This window comes from Prinia subflava, unplaced genomic scaffold (assembly GCF_021018805.1).
Source record: "Prinia subflava isolate CZ2003 ecotype Zambia unplaced genomic scaffold, Cam_Psub_1.2 scaffold_48_NEW, whole genome shotgun sequence".
Lineage (NCBI taxonomy): Eukaryota > Metazoa > Chordata > Aves > Passeriformes > Cisticolidae > Prinia > Prinia subflava.
In genome coordinates this window covers 199,274-216,697 of record NW_026961012.1, presented here as the reverse complement: position 1 = coordinate 216,697, position 17,424 = coordinate 199,274, and the positions used below count along the sequence as shown (strand labels likewise).

At 50.6% G+C, this 17,424-nt stretch overlaps 2 protein-coding genes across 3 annotated transcripts; both read right to left on the bottom strand.

Moving 5' to 3' along the window:
- Positions 1-10,315: 10,315 nt before the first annotated feature.
- LOC134565442 (maestro heat-like repeat-containing protein family member 6) lies at positions 10,316-12,931 on the bottom strand. The gene is made up of 7 exons (XM_063425032.1): positions 12,791-12,931; positions 12,382-12,558; positions 12,093-12,248; positions 11,832-11,933; positions 11,345-11,447; positions 11,011-11,067; positions 10,316-10,726 (listed from the first exon to the last, which is right to left on the bottom strand). The coding sequence occupies exons 1-7, from the start codon at positions 12,914-12,916 to the stop codon at positions 10,584-10,586; spliced, it is 864 nt and encodes a 287-aa protein (XP_063281102.1). The 5' UTR covers positions 12,917-12,931; the 3' UTR covers positions 10,316-10,583.
- A 13-nt stretch (positions 12,932-12,944) lies between these two features.
- Positions 12,945-16,595, bottom strand: LOC134565441 (uncharacterized). Of its 2 annotated transcripts, XM_063425031.1 has the most exons (3): positions 14,094-16,595; positions 13,493-13,903; positions 12,945-13,215 (listed from the first exon to the last, which is right to left on the bottom strand). In XM_063425031.1, exon 1 carries the CDS (start codon positions 15,691-15,693, stop codon positions 14,698-14,700), a length of 996 nt encoding a protein of 331 aa, XP_063281101.1. In that variant the 5' UTR covers positions 15,694-16,595; the 3' UTR covers positions 12,945-13,215; positions 13,493-13,903; positions 14,094-14,697. The 2 variants fall into 2 exon arrangements, with proteins under 2 accessions (XP_063281101.1, XP_063281099.1); XM_063425029.1 differs by having other exon boundaries at positions 13,493-16,595.
- Between the last annotated feature and the right edge of the window lie 829 nt (positions 16,596-17,424).

Below are 17,424 nucleotides of genomic sequence, written 5' to 3'. Positions count from 1 at the left end.
ACTCAATCACCTGGTTCTATTTTATGTATGCTAAATCCTAGAGGGGTAGATGGAGCCAATATTCCTTTTTCTCTCAACTCTAATACATGTTGTCTAATTGTTTGGATATAGTTCTGAATATAGTTCTTGAACTATTACTGATATTTGGGGTATCTCCTGGGAATATGGCATTCCATAAAGCATTTCCTATGCTGATAGCCCAGTATCTGCATTAGGAAGTGTTCTTATATTAAGCAATGCTAAAGGTAAACATTTTATCCAGGACATTCTGGTTTCAATCATTAATTTGGTTAAATGCTGTTTTATAGTTTGGTCCTTCTTTTCTCCCTCTCAGAGCTCTGAGGGTGCCAAGGGGGTCTGGTATTCTCAGGAAATACCTATGGCTTGTGTTACCTGTTTGATGACACTAGAGGTAACATGGGAGCTTTGATCACAATCAATGGCTCGAAAAACCCCAAATCGGGGAATAATTTGTTCTAATAGTATTTTAGTTACAAATTTGGCTGTCACCCTTACAGCTGGGTAAGCTTCTAGCCAGTGAGTTAGTTGATCTCCTACTACTAACAGATACTTCCACTTACTGACTTTTGGAAGCTCAGTATAATCCACCTGAACTCTTTCAAAAGGTTCATAGGCTATTTTCTTACCCCCCTGTTGTGGGTTGCCTCATTACCTTTTGGTTGACTTTCTGACAAGTAACACACCCCCATGTTACTTGCTTTGCTATTTCAAAAAATCCTAATACACCCATAATACTTAAAAAAAAATGATTACACAAGGTTCTGGTTCTTCAATGAGGATGCTGATGTAATTGGCTCAAAATCTTTTGTGCATAGGCTTTGGGCAAAATTTCCCACTTATCTAAGAGTACTCATTTTCTTTGTTCTTTCTTAGTATCTAATTTCTTTATAGCTTCTTGGGAGCTATACAATTTTTTGGACTTCTCTTTGAACTTTTGTTATAATATTCAACTGAATTGTTTCCTTCAATTCAAAAGCCGCCTCGTTTTGCAGCTTGGTCAGCTATGTTATTTCTTCTTGCTAAATAGCTTGTGCTTCTTTGGTGACCTTTTACATGTGTAACGGCTATTTTTTTTTTCTGGTCCTTCTAATGATTCAAGCACTTTAAGTATTAATTCTTGATAGATTAACCATTTTCCTTGGGTATTGATCCAACTTCTCTCTTTCCAAATCTTCTTAAAAGTATGTACAATTCTAAAAGTATACTTTGTATAAATAGCCTCCACTTTGTCTTTTAACAGTTCTAAACCTGCTATAACACATATAACTCCCAGGCTTGTGCGGACCAGCTGGAACTTCACCTTTTCTTTTCTACTATTGACATATTTCCTCCCTTTGCAATTGCATATCCTGACCCCTGCTTCCTTTCTAATACTTTGGAGGAGCTACTGATGAAATATTTCTCCTCTTCAGATAATTTTATGTTTTTATTTCAGTTAAATCTGGTCTTACTTTAGTATGTAATTCAATTAACTCTACACAATCATGAACCAGTCCTCCAGTTAACTTCTCATATAAAAATTTTGCTTTTTGACTATACTTTTTTATCTCCTGTCTACAATACTTTAATAGCCTTACCAGCTGTCTTATCTCTCCCTTTGTTCTGGGAGAAGGTAAGGCAAGTATGCCCGATACTCATTCAGGGTCCAGTTTCTTTGTTCCTTTGCTTAACTAATGACCCAAATATTTCATTTCTGCTTCTACAAATTGCAATGTGGACATTGAAGATTTCAAACCGTTTTTCTCTAAGAAGTTTAATAGCTTAATTGAGGCTTCTCTTGGGCCCCAGGAACTGATCTAGTCTATCAGACATCCCCATTTCCTTTTTAAAGCCTCTCACACCCCAGTGTTCAGTGGTACTGATACTTATCTAATAGCTGTCGCCCCCTTCCCTCTTTGGTATCTTACTATCAGTACTTTCTTTAATGGTTACAACTGGCCCCTTTTGATCTCATCATCACTGTCCTTGCACCTTTCTGCCCGAACTGTGTCCCTGCTTCTATGTGCAGGTGCTGAATCTGGAGGACGAGGCAGAGCCATGGGGGCTTGAGGTGCAAGCGGTGCCACAGGGGCTTGAGGTGCTGGCTCAGGCACCTCTGGTGGGGCAGCTGGAGCCACAGGGGCTTGAGGTGCTGGGGATACTGGATTAGGCACCTCTGGTGGGGCAGCTGGTTGTGGTAGATAATGGGGGGAGGTTGTGTAAGTGGTCCCATGGATTCTTCTCCTTTTTGGTTTTGAAAGCATACAGGGGAGAAGGCCAGGACCTTTATGTGCCATAAAGCAGCATAATCGCTCTCTTCTTGGTTAATGGGATCCTTTTTATTTACACAGGAACTCAGGGCCTGACAGATCCACTCCTCAGATGACCCGTACAATGGCCAGTACAAATAATCAGGTCATATCATTTCTTTAGTCCATTCCATCATACAGTATTGTATCATTTTCTCTTTACTTTTTCCTTTCCTGGATTGACATTCATCCTAAAATTTTAACATTAACTCCAGGGGACTGTCTTGTGGTAAAAAGCTCCCTCCTTTCCCAGTACCTTTAGTACTGCTATTTTCCTGTTGGTTTATACCAACCCCTGGGTCTTTGCCTTGGCATTGACCCACCCTAAGAAACGGGTATTCTCTCACTTGCCTCGACCACACTCTTTCTGACTTCAGTAATGAAAGGCCTTCCTATTTTCTCACTTGTTTAGGATTTCTTTAATAAAAAGTCTCTTCAACCAGTACCACTTCCCGCCTCCAATTCACTATGAAGAAATCCTCCCCAACTATTGCTGCGTCCGAACCCTGATCTTTTTACATAAAAGAATTCTTTTTTTCCTCCATTCGCTTCGTTCCTTCACTTGCCGCTATCCTCGCAGGAAAATGGAACTGAGGTTAGAAGAACTCCACAATCACTTCTTGGCCAGGCCACGTCTCACACACACCACTCGCACTCTCACACGTGTGTACCCGTTCTTAGCCCACCTAACCAAGTGATACTTACAGCCTTCTTTTCTCACCTGGGTCTCTGTGCACGAGTTATTACAGGTGAATTTTACTGCAGTCTTCTCCAGGAGCTCAAAATCTTTTGCTCACAATTTACCTAAAGGATCTCCTTCTCTCTGAAAGATTCCCCAGTCACTCAGGGCCACCTGAGGCAAGAGCCTGCAAGGTGGGGTGCCTCCCCGAGACCAGGGGCTTCCCCCAATGGATTGGAGTTGCCCGCATTCTCCACCAAATTGTTAGAAATGAGACGCTTGACATGGCCAATATATCAAGCAGCAATTTAATTTAATAATTAATTAGTTAACATGGTAGTAACATGGTGAGCAAAGACAGCGTGCTGGGTATAGTGCAAGGATTTTCCCTTCCGACTGCCCATCAATTGCTGGACTTGCTGGGATTTTATTGGCAATATTCATACATATTCATAAGCTTTCTCACCAGTTTCCATTTCTAGTTTTAATGTTACAATTCAATACTTAACAGTCATAAATTCATGTTTTGTCCTGTATAATTCTATAGGCTATTGTGATCTATTTTGATATTTCAATATTCCAGGATGGACTTCCAGGATATGTTTTCCAAGTGGCGGGGTCCAGCGATTAGATGTTGCAGGCAGGAGCTGCCCTGCAGGCTTTGCTTGAAGGCACAAAAAGCCTGTAGGGATGGTGCCAGTGTGAATCAAGACCACAGCTGAGCCCCTGCTGCTGCACTGGGTGTCTGCTTGTGGGGTTCCTATGCAGCTTTCTAAGGTCCTCCTCAAAGTGCAAGCTGGCTTTTCTGTGACTGCTGACTCCACCATCACCCGGACCTGTAGGGACCCATTCCCCACAGCCCCTGAGCACGGCGTGAGGTGATCTAGGAGAACCCCGGGCTGGTGGCCAGTCCCCTCCTGGCCCCTGCCAGATGGCTGAGCTGCCTGTCCTCAGCATTCTGCCTTTCTGCCTGCCCCCCCAGGCTGGTCAAAATGAGGACAGAGGTGCAGCCTGTGGAGAGATCCAGATGCCAGTCCTGGGAAAGCTGCTGGCACATCTTTCCAAGTCATTCAAGGCAGAAAAGGCTGCTTTATGGCCCTGGATGGTCTCTGCACCCACTTCACGTTCTTCTGTCAGCAGAAAGGGAAGAGAAGCTGTGCTGGGCTGCATCCCTGTACACGGCACATCCCCTGCTACATCTGCTCATCTCCCCAGGCCTTGTGATGGCCCCTCCTGTGCAGACACAGGGACTGATGTGGGCTCTGCTTCTGTCAGAGAATCTGAAATATTGGGGGCCAGAGAGAAGGATCCTTGGTGCTCAGACCTGGCTGTCCAAACTTCTCGGAGAGGAATTGGTGTGGCTGAATCCATGCCCAGCTACAGACCTGTCCACACCATATTTAGTTCTGGGACCTTATAAATAATAATTTATGTACATTAAAGAAAACATTTAAATTCTATACATTATAAATATATATATGAAAATTCTGTATAAAACATATACATTATGTATATGAGAAATATATATTATAATATGTATGATATTATATATATTGATATATATATATACATATATATGTATAACATATTATATATGTATATATAATATGTATATATATATGTATAATATATTTTTTAGATAAATATTAGCTTTTTAATTGAAATAAACAATTTAAATCAATTACAGAAATGACAATGACTGCACCACACAGGTAAAGTGTACCATTTTTGAAGCAATATGGAAGCAATTATGTTAAAGCTCACAGAGAAACTTGGAGGGAAAAGCGAGAATTGTGGGTGAGAAATGTGGGGAGGAAAGGGTGGGAGATGTGAGGGGATGAAATGGCGACAAATGTGAGGGGAGAAAAGGGCTGGAAAAGTGAGGGGGAAATAGGCAGGAAATGTGAGGGGAGGAAAAGGCAGGAAATGGAAGGCAAAAAGGACAGTAAATGAGCAAAAAAGATTGGAAAATGAGAAGAAGAAAAGGCATGAAACAGAAGAGGAGAAAATGTGGGAAACATGAGCAGAAAAAGGGCAGTAAACGTGATGGGGAAAAAGGGTTGGAAAACACGAGGGGAAAAAAGGGCGTGAAATGTGACACAGGAAAAGACAGGAAATGGGAGAAAAAATGGGTGTAAAAGAGACAGGGAAAAAAAGCAGTCAACATGAGGCCAAAATGGATGGGAAATGTGAAGGGGCAGAAGGGGTGGGAAGTGTGAGAGGAAAAGTGATGGGAAACTTAAGGGGAAAAGGGTGGGAAACATGAGACAAAAAGGGAAAATGGTGAGGAACATGACATAAACCCAGGGGTGCTTCTTTTCCTTTACACTGCCATGGCCACAGCAAATCCTTGCACTGTGGATTGTGGATTCTGGGGGAATTTGGGGGGATCCTGCTTGGGTGTGTATTTGTGTGTATTTTGGGAACATCAGACCCCTTTCCCAAATCGTGAGGCTTTCTAAGTCCAAGGCTTCCCAAATATGACCTCACAGTTCTCACCCCCCAAAAAATTAAGACCCCAAGACTGAGCCCTCACACATCACGTAGCCCCCCCGCCCCCAAATCTGAACCCCATTCTCACAATCTGTTCAAATTGCAAGCCCTGAAATCTGACACCTCCCTCCCCAAAACTCAGATCCCCATTATGAGACCCTCAAACCTGCTCCCCCAAAGTTGAGTGACTCCCCCAAATCTTAACCCCCCCACCTCAAATCATGTGACCACCTCCCTCACAGCTCCCTAATTCCCTCCTTTTCCCCCTAAAAACACTGCATTCAGCAACAACCAGTCCTTTTAGAACCAATTATAATTCTAGAAAGTGCATTTCCTTATCTATAAAATTTTAAAAATTATAGTAATTAAATTATGTTAAAATAATATATAATATATAATTGTTGTATTAGTAATTAATAGATTATATATACTATCTCATGTATAAAATTTATATACCTTAAGAAGATATGATATATATTAGATAGATGTATATTCATTTTTGAATAAAATATTTCCATAGATTACAGAAATATTAATGACTGCACCACACTGGGACCTCTACCTACAAATACAGTGCATCATTTTTGAAGCAATTATGTTAAAGCAGCAGAGTAACTGGGATAGAAAAGTGAGAATTGTGGGCAGGAAATGGGAGGAGGTAGGGGTGGGAAATGTGGGGGGACAAAAGGGCAGGAGACATGAGGGGACCAAATTGTGGGGAACATAAGGGGAGAAAGAGGTGGGAAACATGAGAGGAGAAAAGGGTGGGAAATGCAAGGCAAAAATGGACAGAACACATGAGCAAAAAGATGGGAAATTATAGGAAAAAAGGGTAGAAAGCAGAAAAGGGGAAAAGGTGGGAAATGTAAGGGAAAAAATGTGAGGAAGGTGCCTCACCATTAGGATGCTGCAAACTGAGTGAAGAGCTTTTTGTAGCCATAAGGATGAAGAAAACAATTGAAATTGTTTGCCCTCCTTCCCTCTTTCTTCCTTTCCCTGGGAAGGAGCCTTCAACTCTTCCAGCAGGTCTGCTTCCCATAATCTGCTCTGGAATTGGAATGTGCCAAATGAAGAGCAGGAAGACAGAGGATAATGGACCACAGAACCTTCAGACTTTGTTGTTGTGGCCTCTGAAATTCAAGGATTTTGAAACTTCTGCATTTTAACTATTCACCACATCCCATTCTTCTAACTTCCCTAGGCATAAAACCCTGCTGTGGCCCTGATTTTATTTATTTATTTATTTATTTTATAAATTGGCAAGCCATCCATCATGTCTTTGGGGACCCCCTTTCTCAGCTCTAAAGACCACCAATACTGGTGATTGGAAATTAATTTCCCCTTCTCAGTGTTGTCTTTAGGAGCAGTGGTGTTATGAGCAGTGATGTGTGAGACACCTTTGGTTTTCTCTGATTTGTGTCCCAAAGAAACAATGTGTCTAAGATTTTTACTTTTCTGGGGTTTCTCTGCTGAGCTATTTACAGATCCATACTTTCTGTTATAACTGATCAACTCTTCTGCAGCTTCGCTCCATGTCCAGACCTTACGGTCACGAGCAGGAGAGCGCACTTGTGAGTCTGGGGGTTGGGAGGGAGTTGAAAAGGGAGAATTATCAGGATCAGAGGAACCACGTTGATCCTTTTGGTTACCGAGGAACCGGTCCAACCTATCAAGTGGGGTGATTGTTGCTATGGTTTTCTGTAAAAGGATCGCGGTGGGCTTCAGGGTCTCCGGCAAGCCTCAAATTAATGGAGTGATAATTTCAGGCTTTACCAGCAATTGCATTGGTGATTCACAGCCAAAATGTAATTTCTTTTCATGCATCATTTGTAAACAGGCAGCTCTGTGAATGTTTTCTAAAATTTGGTCTGAATTACCGACCAGGGCTAAAGGGACTCCCCTTTCCAAGCGACTAATTCCCCCAGCCCAGGAAGCTGCACGCTGAGTTAGGGACCATGGTCTGCGCTTATCTCCAGCTGTTAAGAAAACACCGTGACTCCAGGAACCACCAGCTTCTTGTTCTGACAATAAAATTTGATCTCCTCCGCTGAGAGACACTCGGAAGACATATTCTGTCTGTGATTCATGTGGAAGTTGACTGAAGTCCTTTTTGAGTTTTGCCAATTCAGTAGCTGTGTATGGGATTTCTTTAGTTGTGAGGTGTGGGTCAGTATCTTCATCATTCATGTCATTATATTCTGTTTTAATTAATGGTCTCAATTTGGGCATCAAAGTTTCAGCCCAGTCTGTCTTATCTTTTGCTAACTCCAAATCCTTTTGCGGATATATTTGAATAATACAAGGAGATTCCTTTTCCCCAGTAATTTTTGGTGGGTCTTCATGTTTTGAATTTTTAACAGATAACCCTCTTAAAGCTGCTTTCAGTAAAAAATTCTCTTTCCTCTCCTGATCTGTCCTTGCAAAATTGTCACTAAATCTTGAAGAGGGTCTGTGATTTTTTGTTCCTCACTCATTTTCACATTACGTTCTGTTATGGCAGCTGTGAGGCAAGCTCCCAAAACCAAAACAAGGATATTTTTACTTCTGCCCCATTTGTACTTTGTTTCATGTTGTAAAGAGGATATTCTATCAGTTACATCCTCCAAGTTAAACCAGTTAACATTCACCCATTCTTCCCCCCCAGGAGAGGGTCGGGCATTGTGTTCTGCCAACAAGGCATAAAATGCAGTTTTATCTTTTACAATGAAGTCCTCAGCCATGTTTGTGAAGGCATCAAAAACCACGTCAGGGAGGCACTGCTGAGTTACACACACGCACAGCAGGGCTGTGTCTTCCCTTCTCTTCCCTGGGTGGGTGGGGACACCTATCTACCTGGGAGTTCACCTTCAATTATAACACAGGGTGTCTCCCCCTAACACCAGGCAGACAGTCCCGACTTTTGCACTCAGAGTTCTCTTGTGAAATTCTGACAACAGAATCCTCAGTCGACTTTGGGCTGCCTTTACACCTTAGGCGTGTGCAGTGTGCAGGGATTCAGAAAGCTCCTCTTGCTTTCTAACTGCCTTCACCAAAAGTGACGGTGCAGCTGCAGCAAATCTTCCTCTCCCTGGTACAGACTACACACAACCTTGCAACCCCTCTGTCTGTCAGAATCCTGTCCGTGATGCCAATTTAATGTCACGATCCAAGCAGGAATCGTGAGAGGTTCGTGTGATCTCAGAGTGCAAAAAGTACTTGAGGGGACAAGAGTTTATTCACACAACAAATGCACCTTTATTGAGTGCCAACAGCACTTGTGATAGAGGGAATGAGAAAGGAAAGACAGGATAAAGAGAGAGGAAAGGGGGCAGGGGGATACAGCTACCAACGGCAGAGGCGTCCTCGTGGCGTCTGGCCAATGGATCCGTCTTCTGTCCGTGGGGAGATCTCAAAGTGTGAGTCACAGGGGGAAGCTTTTATATCCATTTCAGAAGTGGGGGGCACCCAGCCAACGTGGGGGGAGCACCCGAGTGTCATTGTGAGGAGGCCCCTTGCTCTGGGAACCAGGTGCAGCCGTTCAGACTCAGATCAGGCAGGTTTGGGACAAGCAGGGCTGGGCCTGGTTGCAGGTAAGCACAGGCTGTCCAGCCGTCCATTGTCTTTGTACAAGTTCCCGTGGGAGCCAGCTCCAGTCCAGGGGACACACCTGCAGTTCAATGCTTGGTACACACACACACCGTGGCTTAGGCCCGAGCCCCTTGCACACAGTCTCTTCTTTGATGGGGGTCCTTGACAAAGGTTGTGAGGCAAAACCAGGAACCTGTGGGCCCAAACTCTCACAGACGTGCAGCGTTCCTGGGGAACACCAACACACCCTTCACAAACCATGGCAAGGCTGAATTACTCCTGGTAACTTTCTTTACTTACATTCAGGACAGGCTCTCCAGCCCCAGCTCATTTCCCCCAAGTGTGTTTCCAGGTGGAGGTTCAGACATTCAGCCCCAGGCCTCTACAAACACAAGCTGCCTGCTGCCTCTTCACCTGCCTCAACTCCTGCCTGCGGTCATGGCAGCAAAACCAGGCTGTTCCCAGCCACAGCCCAGAGCCCTGTGCCCACAGGACGCTCTTGCCAGCACCTTCCAGGACTCTCTGCTGCTCACACAGCACTTTTCATGCCCGCTCTCAACAGCCTTTGGAACACAGAGCACAACCTCGCTGGCGCTGCCCTCAGCACACCCCAGACACAGGCAGAGCAAGAAGCAGGGGCTGGTTTGAGGCCATAGAGACACTGCAAGGCTGCCCTCCCTCTGCTCTCACTTGGTTGGCTTTCTGACTGGGTGTGAGGCAGGGGCTGCCATTCCTCAGTTGTGGGGATCAGAACCACACCCGGGATCCCGGCACTGCCTGACAGCGCTCCGGGCACTGGCACGGTCGCACGCCCCAGTCTGGGCCACTGTGCTGCTGCTTCACTTGCCCTTAGGCACACCCAAAGCTCCCTGGTAAGCCCTGATGGTCTCTGCTTCTGCCCTCTTCCTGACCCTGTGTAGGGGTGCAGCACTGCTGTGCTTTCAGGAAGCGATTCTTGAAAGCTTCCAGCATTCCAAGCTCCTTTGCCCTCAGTGGATGCTTGCCATGGAATCCCTCACAGCTGGGTTCAGAGCATACTCATGTTGGCTGTTCCAAAATCCAGGGGCTTCAGGGTGCTCAGCAAGACCTTTAACTGCACAGTGTTGTGGGAGGGGACCTTCAGCACAGGGACCTTTGCAGCCTGATCTGCCCTCGTTCCTCTGGGTCTCTGCACAAAACACGGCACAGAAGAGAACAGCAGGAGGGGCCTGTGTGTCCCTGCACTCTGGATTTGTGCTGCTTCAGCTCCACAGAGATGCAGGCAAAGTGAAGAAGCCAAACTGTTTATTAATGCAAGGCAAAAAAATGGGTGATGTGGGATGGAAAAATGGGGATGGGCATGGTCTGAGGGCTCCTGAGATGGAACTGTCAAAAGGGATGGAGAGTGATGGGTAAAAAGGGGATGGACAGTGAGGGCTAGAGGGAGGGAAACTATCTATAGGCAAAAGAGGGCTGAAGGCATTTGAGCTTCCCACAGGCTCAGCTGTGCCAATCATCAGCTGTGCCTGGAGCTCTAGCAGCACTGGGAGGTGGGACTACAGGTATTGTTCTTGGGACAATGGTACAGTGGATCCAGAAGATAATCCAGAAGATACTTCTAGAGCCTTTAGGGCTAAGTGGGTACGATTTTCAATATCCAAAGAGAAAGGGCTGGCACTGTTCCTTGGGGCTTGAAGGCCTGGAACACAGAGGAAGAGAGCCACGGTCAGAGCCTGGAGCCACAGGGACCAGAGGAGACCGTCCTGCCAGGGCAACCCCACCCAACTCTGGCTATGGCCAGCAGAGAGGCGTTGCCAAAAGGATCAACTGCAAGGTGCTGGCCACAAATCCCACCCGTGTCCCTGAAATCTCTCGGTGCTCTGCCCACGCCACCCTTTGTCCACACAGGGAGCAGAGCCCTCACCCTGCCCAGCCATTGCAGCTCCCCCCAGCCCGCACTGACAGCGCTCAGCCCTCACTCACCCTCACTGAGGGCCTGCAGCTCTTCCTTCTGCGCCATCGCGGGCTCCCCGGCCATCTCTGCGAACACAGAGCGTGTCACGGCGCCAGCGGCACAGCTCCGTGCCAGCGGCGCTGCCAGCCCTGCGGCCACACGGCCTCCTGCCCCGGCACGGCTCAGCCCGGGCCCTGCCGCTTCCTGCCGCCCAGGGGCGGGCACGGCTGCGGGAGGGCGGCAGCAGCCCCGAGGGCAGGCGGGGCTCCACGGCGCCGGGCCCGGAGGCCGCTGCCGGGGCAGCAGGCGGGGCTGGGGCCGAGCTGCGGCGGGCCGGGGAGGGAGCCCGGGCTCGGGGCTCACCCATGAACCTGATGGCCGCCGCTCGCAGGGGCTCCTGTGGGTTCTGCAGGTACGGCAGGGCCCGGCGCAGGTGCTCGGCCGCTCGGCTCCTGTCCTCTGCCAGCTGCAGAGAGCGGCAGCAGGGAAGGCTTGGCGCGGGCTCAGCCCCTCGGCCGGGCTCTGGCTGCGCCCAGCCCCGGCCTCCCCTGCCCGCACAGCCCTGAGGCCCGGCCAGCAGCCGCTGTTGCCGGGCTCTGGAGGGGGCCGAGGGCCGGCTGCTGCCCGGGGAGCCGCGGTGCCGCCCCGCAGCCCCGCTGGGCCGGGGCTCCATCGGCGCCCGGCTCGGGCCCACGGGAGCTGGAGAAGGTCCCGTGTGGCCCAGGGAAGGGAGCGGCGCCCCTGGGTGCAGCACTGGGCAGGGGCCACAGCTGCCAGCCCCACACACACTGAACACAGGGGCAGGGGGCTTCTCCAGGCTGTGATTCAGCCATCTCCAGGCTGTCCTTACCAGGCATTCGGCGAACTTTGACAGCTGCTCCTTCTTCACCAGCTGCTTGAGCTTCCTCCTCTTCAGGAACTCGGTCACTCGAAGCAGCGTTTCCCGAGAGGCCTGGAGAGCAGCAGAGATGCTGAGATGGCCCCGCAGCCCAGGGCACAGGACTCTCGTCCCTGTGCCAAGGCCAGGAGGAGGCTGCAGCCTGGGAGCCACCAGGGCAGGAGGCAGCCGAGCCCCCTCCCAGGGATGCAGCAGCATCACACAAAATCTCACCTTTGCCACGTGTTGGTTCTCATCATGGCAGTGCAAGAAGAGCGGGAGCAGGCTGTGGCTCAAAGTCTTCTCCAGGGGTTTTTTTCCCTCATCCACTACCAAGTCCATCACCTTGAAGAAGAGGTCAAGGGAGAGCACCTGCACTTCGCTTTTGTCCTGGAGGAAGGGAAGAGGATAAGACGTTAACATCAGTTTTTCCCGGTTCACCTGGGCAAAGGCCCAAAAATCTGTATTGCACAAAATTTCTGGGCAGCAGCCAGTGCCTCTTGCTGCGGGCACAGAACCTTACGTGGTCAAAGAGCTCCAGGAGTGCCTCAGCCAGCTTTGGGGCAGTGGTGCTCAGTATCAGGATGCCTTTGTTCTTGAGCAGATTAGTGAACACAGAGAGGGACATGCGGACCATGTCTCCATCTGCATCACCCAGCAGCTCCAGGAGGCTTGGAGACAGACGGCACATTATTCTAGCCTGTGTGGAACACAAGGCTGTGCTGTGAAGCCACGAACGGCTACACTGCAACCACCACCCTGGCACTGCAACCCCACCCTGCTGCCGCAGGGCCCAGAGCCCAAAGGCCTGTCCCGAAGCACTCAGGCAGGTGAGGCAGGAGAGCTGGGAGCAGCTGCCTCAGCTCCTGAAGCCCAGCCAGCCCATGGGGCTGCTTTTCCCAGTGCAGCTTCAGCTGCTGCCGCCTTCTCACCATCGAGGGATCCTTGCTGAGCACCACGAGGCCTCTGAGTGCCAGGCGATGCCTCTGCCTGCACTCGCTCCGCAGGTGACATTCCAAGATCTCAAGGACGCTGTCACCACATTTAGTCAAATCCATGCACTCGAGGACCTGAAAGGCACAGGGCAGTGACAGGGGACCCGGCTGGCAGGAGCCCAGAACCACACAGGGCCGGGCCCAGGCAGCAGCACAGGGCACGGGCACCGTCCCAGTCAGCTGCGACTATGAGAGGGCAGAGAGCTGGGAGGCAGCTCAGAGAGGCAGCGCTGCCCTTCAGGCTCACCTCCACAAGGAACGCCAGGAAAGGCAGATCCCAGAGTGGCTCCTTTGTGCTGAGCAGCCGGAGCAGGTGAAATGCAATGTGGGAACAGAAGGGGATCAAGACACGGCGCATCTCCCTGGAAGGGAAAAAAAGGCACCAAGACCCTGAGTATGCAGGGGAAACCTCTCCCAGGACTGACTCACAGAGGTCCAATCTTTCCCCAGCATCCCTGATGGCGATGTGGGCGCACTGAGAGGCAGCTCCTTCTGGGCACCCACCTCTCCCAGCCTTTCCCAGTCTGCTTGGCCTTCCCTCAGTAATGAAGTTTTCTGGCCCATGACCACAGGGACTGTGTGGGACACCCCGGGCACAGGGCACAGTTGCTGGGGACAGCGGGGAGAAGGGGCTCTCACCTGGCCAGCAGACCCACGGCATAATGCTGGGTGTCAGCACAGAGCAGCGTGTCCCAGCCACGCTTGCGCTCCATGGCCATCACCTCTCTGTCACACTGCAGCCGGTAGAGCAGAGCCTTCATGGCCTGCACTGCAAACCTGTGTGCAGAGGAAAGCCCAGGTCACACTGGGGGCACTGGCACTGGCCACAAGGGCATGGCAAGGACGGGAGGACTGGAACCTGTTGGGGTTGCTGGGAAGGCGGTGTTCCTCCCGGCATGCTGTCCAGAAGTTATCAACTTCCTTGGGTGGCATCTGCTGTGTGGTGATGACAACATGGAGAAGCAGAGCCACAAAGAGACGGGAGGAATAAAGAATCATTGCCTCGTGGCACTCAGGCTCCTGGACAATCACCCAGAGCACCAGAGTTGCCTGAAATAGAAGCAGCCCGAGGCAGCGCTCAGTGCCGAGGTGTCAGGTCACAAGAGGAGACGCAGGGGGAGCAGCGGGCCTGGTGCCCACTGAGCCTGCCCCTAGCCCAGGTTTCAGAGCCTGAGGCAGGGAGAGGATGGAGAGCTGCTGGAGAGGTGACCTGGGGCTGAGCAAAGGCCCAGAAACTCACAGCCAGGGCAAAAACGTCCTTGTTGTCCCCATCAGAGGTGCACATGCTGTGCAGAGGCCAGTGCTCCATTACACAGACCAGTGTTGCCAGCACCTTCTCCACTGTTGGTCCCGACGATCCTATGGCTCTCCAGATGATTGCAGCAGCTCTGTGGGATCAGAGCTCTGTGTCAGGGGCATCTCTGTCCCACTGCCATGCCCCGTGCAGCTCTGGGGCCCAGGTGACAGAGCCCCGGTGCCCTGAAGGGCAGGGAGGGAGCATTGGCAGCAGGCTCAGGAAACAGAAGGTCCCGAGGGTCCTGGACCTCTCTGCCTGTCTGGCACACCCCATTGCACAGGCTGTGCAGGGCGATAGGCCCTAAAGGCTGCTGAGCCCTGAGCTCTCGGGGCAGGTACACCCTGTACCTGTCACACGTTGGGGCACAGTGCAGGAGGGTCAGCACCACATCAGCTGGGTGTTCTTCAGCCAGCCTCACAATGTCAATTTGCAGCCTGGCATCCACAGTGACATGGGACATGAGAGTCTGGTGAATGTCCTTTATCATGGCTGGCACCTGGAGGAGGCATGTGAAAGACTTGGAGTGCTGTCCAAGGAGGCAACTTCCTCAGCTTCCCTTCCCAGCACACTGTGCTGGCCTCAAAGGCTGAGGGCGCCCAGTGGCCATGGCTTGAGGGGGCCCATGATCCTTAGAGGTCTCCCATCCTGGTCCCAGGCTGCTTACCTGCTGCTGAGAAGAAACACAGGGGTCCTTGAAATAGTCCAGTATGATTTCCTGACTCAGAGTGGGAGTGGGCATTGTGTCAGTATTTGTGATGCCCTGAAACACTCTGGTGTCAGTGGTGGCGTTTGTGATTGCCACATTCTCAGTCACTGCCATGTCTGCCTTTGCCAGGTCATCATTCATTGCAGTGTCAGAGTCTTCTGATTCCTCAGACAAATCTGTGCTGGTTTCCGTCCTTATTGTGCCCTGAGTCTCTCTGGTGTCAGTATTTGTGACTGCCACATCCTCAGTCAGTGCCATGTCAGCCTTTGCCCAGTCATCATTCACTTCAGCATCAGAGTCTTGTGAGCACTCAGACGAATCTGTGCTGAGATCAGACTCTGCCTGGAGCTCAGTCAGCCCTGAGTCAGGCTCAGCTCTGCCCTCAGTTGCTGTAGTGCTGCTCTTTCTACGGCGAGTGTGCAGAAACTTCCGGAACATCTGCAGGAGAACAAGGACAGGGAAGAGAGACACGTTCCATGGAGTGCTCCAAGCGCGGTGCTGGGCTGAGCAGTGAGAGCAGCCCCAGCCCAGGTGGGGATGGCTGCAGGTACCTTCAGTGTCCTGCGGAAGCGGCCACGGGCGGGCTCCTGCTCCTTTGTCCGGTCCATGGCTGCATCTGGCAAAGAGTGAGCGCAGCCAGAGCTGAGGGGCTGTGGGAGAGGCCAGAGAACAGAGCCCAGCCCTGGGCTCCGCAGGCAGGGACAGCCCCGGGATGCCCCAGGGGATGGAGCACGGCCACTGCGGGGAGGGCAGCCCCGGCCCCTCTTCCATCCTGTCCATGGGCCTGTTGACATGGGATGGGGTGGGATGGGATGGGGCCAAGCTGGCTGCAGCCATCAGCCCTGGGGCCCAACTCTACCACTCACCATCCTCCAGTGTCTCAAACTGCTCCAGCTCTTCAGGCTGTTGTTCTGGGGTAGCTCCAGGGCCTTTCTTTTTCTTCCCTCTGAATACTCTGAAGAGGCCAAGGAAACTGCCCGCCATGACACAGTTTGTCCTCGAGAGATGCCTCAGGAAAGCTTTGAGTCCTGCAGTTGTTCCGTGAGGGCACCTGCAAAAGAGAAGCCTCGGGAAGGCCACGGGGCACCAAGTCCCGCAGTCTTGCCACGAGGTCACCTGCAGGAGTAACTCCACGGAAAAGCTCCGAGTCTGACAGAAACGAGTGTGCTGTGGGGAGGCTCCTCTCAGCACCGCTCTCTCCTGTCCTGTCTCGTTGTGTGCTCCAAGCACACTGTGGTGTGGCTGCTGCCAGCACCGATGTCACCACGTGTCACAAAGGGCCCGTGTGACACCCTGTCCCATTGCATCCCATGGTGACCATGCTGCACCGTGTCACAAAGGGCCCTTGCACACCTTGCCACCTGCCCTGGGGCCACCCAAAATGGCCCAGGCTGGAAGGAATCCCTCTCCCCAAGTGTCTGAGACATCCCCACAGGATCTTTAGGAACAGCTCCAACCATCAGCAAACGCTGCCCTGCTCTGTGGGCTCAGGGCAGCAGAAGGAGCCCCCAGGGCTGCCGACGCAGCCACAGCAGGAAGGGCACGGGGCCTTCCCCAGAAGCTGGCACAGCCTCCTTGGGACACGTCCTGGCTGGAGGACATCCTAAACCTGCGGGTGTGACACACACAAGGAACTTTGTCTTTGCCCCCAAACTGGGGCACGAATGCTGCTCTGAGCCCTGGGCCAGGGGAGCACTAAAATCAGCAGGTGTGGCAGAGTCCCACCCAAGCACACCTGCCACCCCCTGAGCCCTGGCAGTGCTGGTGTCATCTCCTGCCCCAGAGACCTGTGCCCCAGGGGACTTCTGTGCCACAGGGAGCTAAAGTGCACTGGGGCTGTGCTCCTTCCTACAGGGGCTGCTGGCAGGAGCACCTGGAGCAGGCAACTGTTGATCTATGTCAGAAGCTCTCAATCCATGCTAGAATTATTTTCTCATTGGCATCATCTCCTGCAGACAAAATCTCATTTGCCGTGAAGGCACCGAAGAATCTGGAATTTAAGAATCTTTAATTCAGGAAAGCTTTGCTTCCCATTACTCAACTCAAGTAGTTCCAAAAAGTCGTAAACTTCCCAAATTAATTGCTACGGCCTGAGAACATGAAGGAATTGGAAGTTTGCTTCCCATCTCAAAGCAGCAACTCCTTGGCCTTAACATCATAACACTACACAGAGACAAAAAAAAAGCCCATTATTTGGTGGGGGAAGCAATGTCAGAGGGACAGCGCTGCTCAGCAGGAGCCAAAACACTGCTCTGTCATCAACACCTGTCCAGCTACCAATGCAAAGCACAGCACTGTAAGCGCTGTGAACTTTACCTTGCTCAGAAGCAGTCCAGATTGTATGGAAACTTTTGAATTCTGGGCTGTGAGTGTCCTTTTGCACCATAGGCCAGATCCTCCTGACAAAACATTCAACATCCAGCAAAATTGCACATTGGGTGGAAGAAATTCCAGAAGAAAGGGGAACCTACCTCAACCCCTAAGCTGTCAGCTAAGAATATCTCTGCTCCTTATTTACCAACAAAACACAAACGTGCAGATGACAAGATTCCAACCTCTGCAGAAATG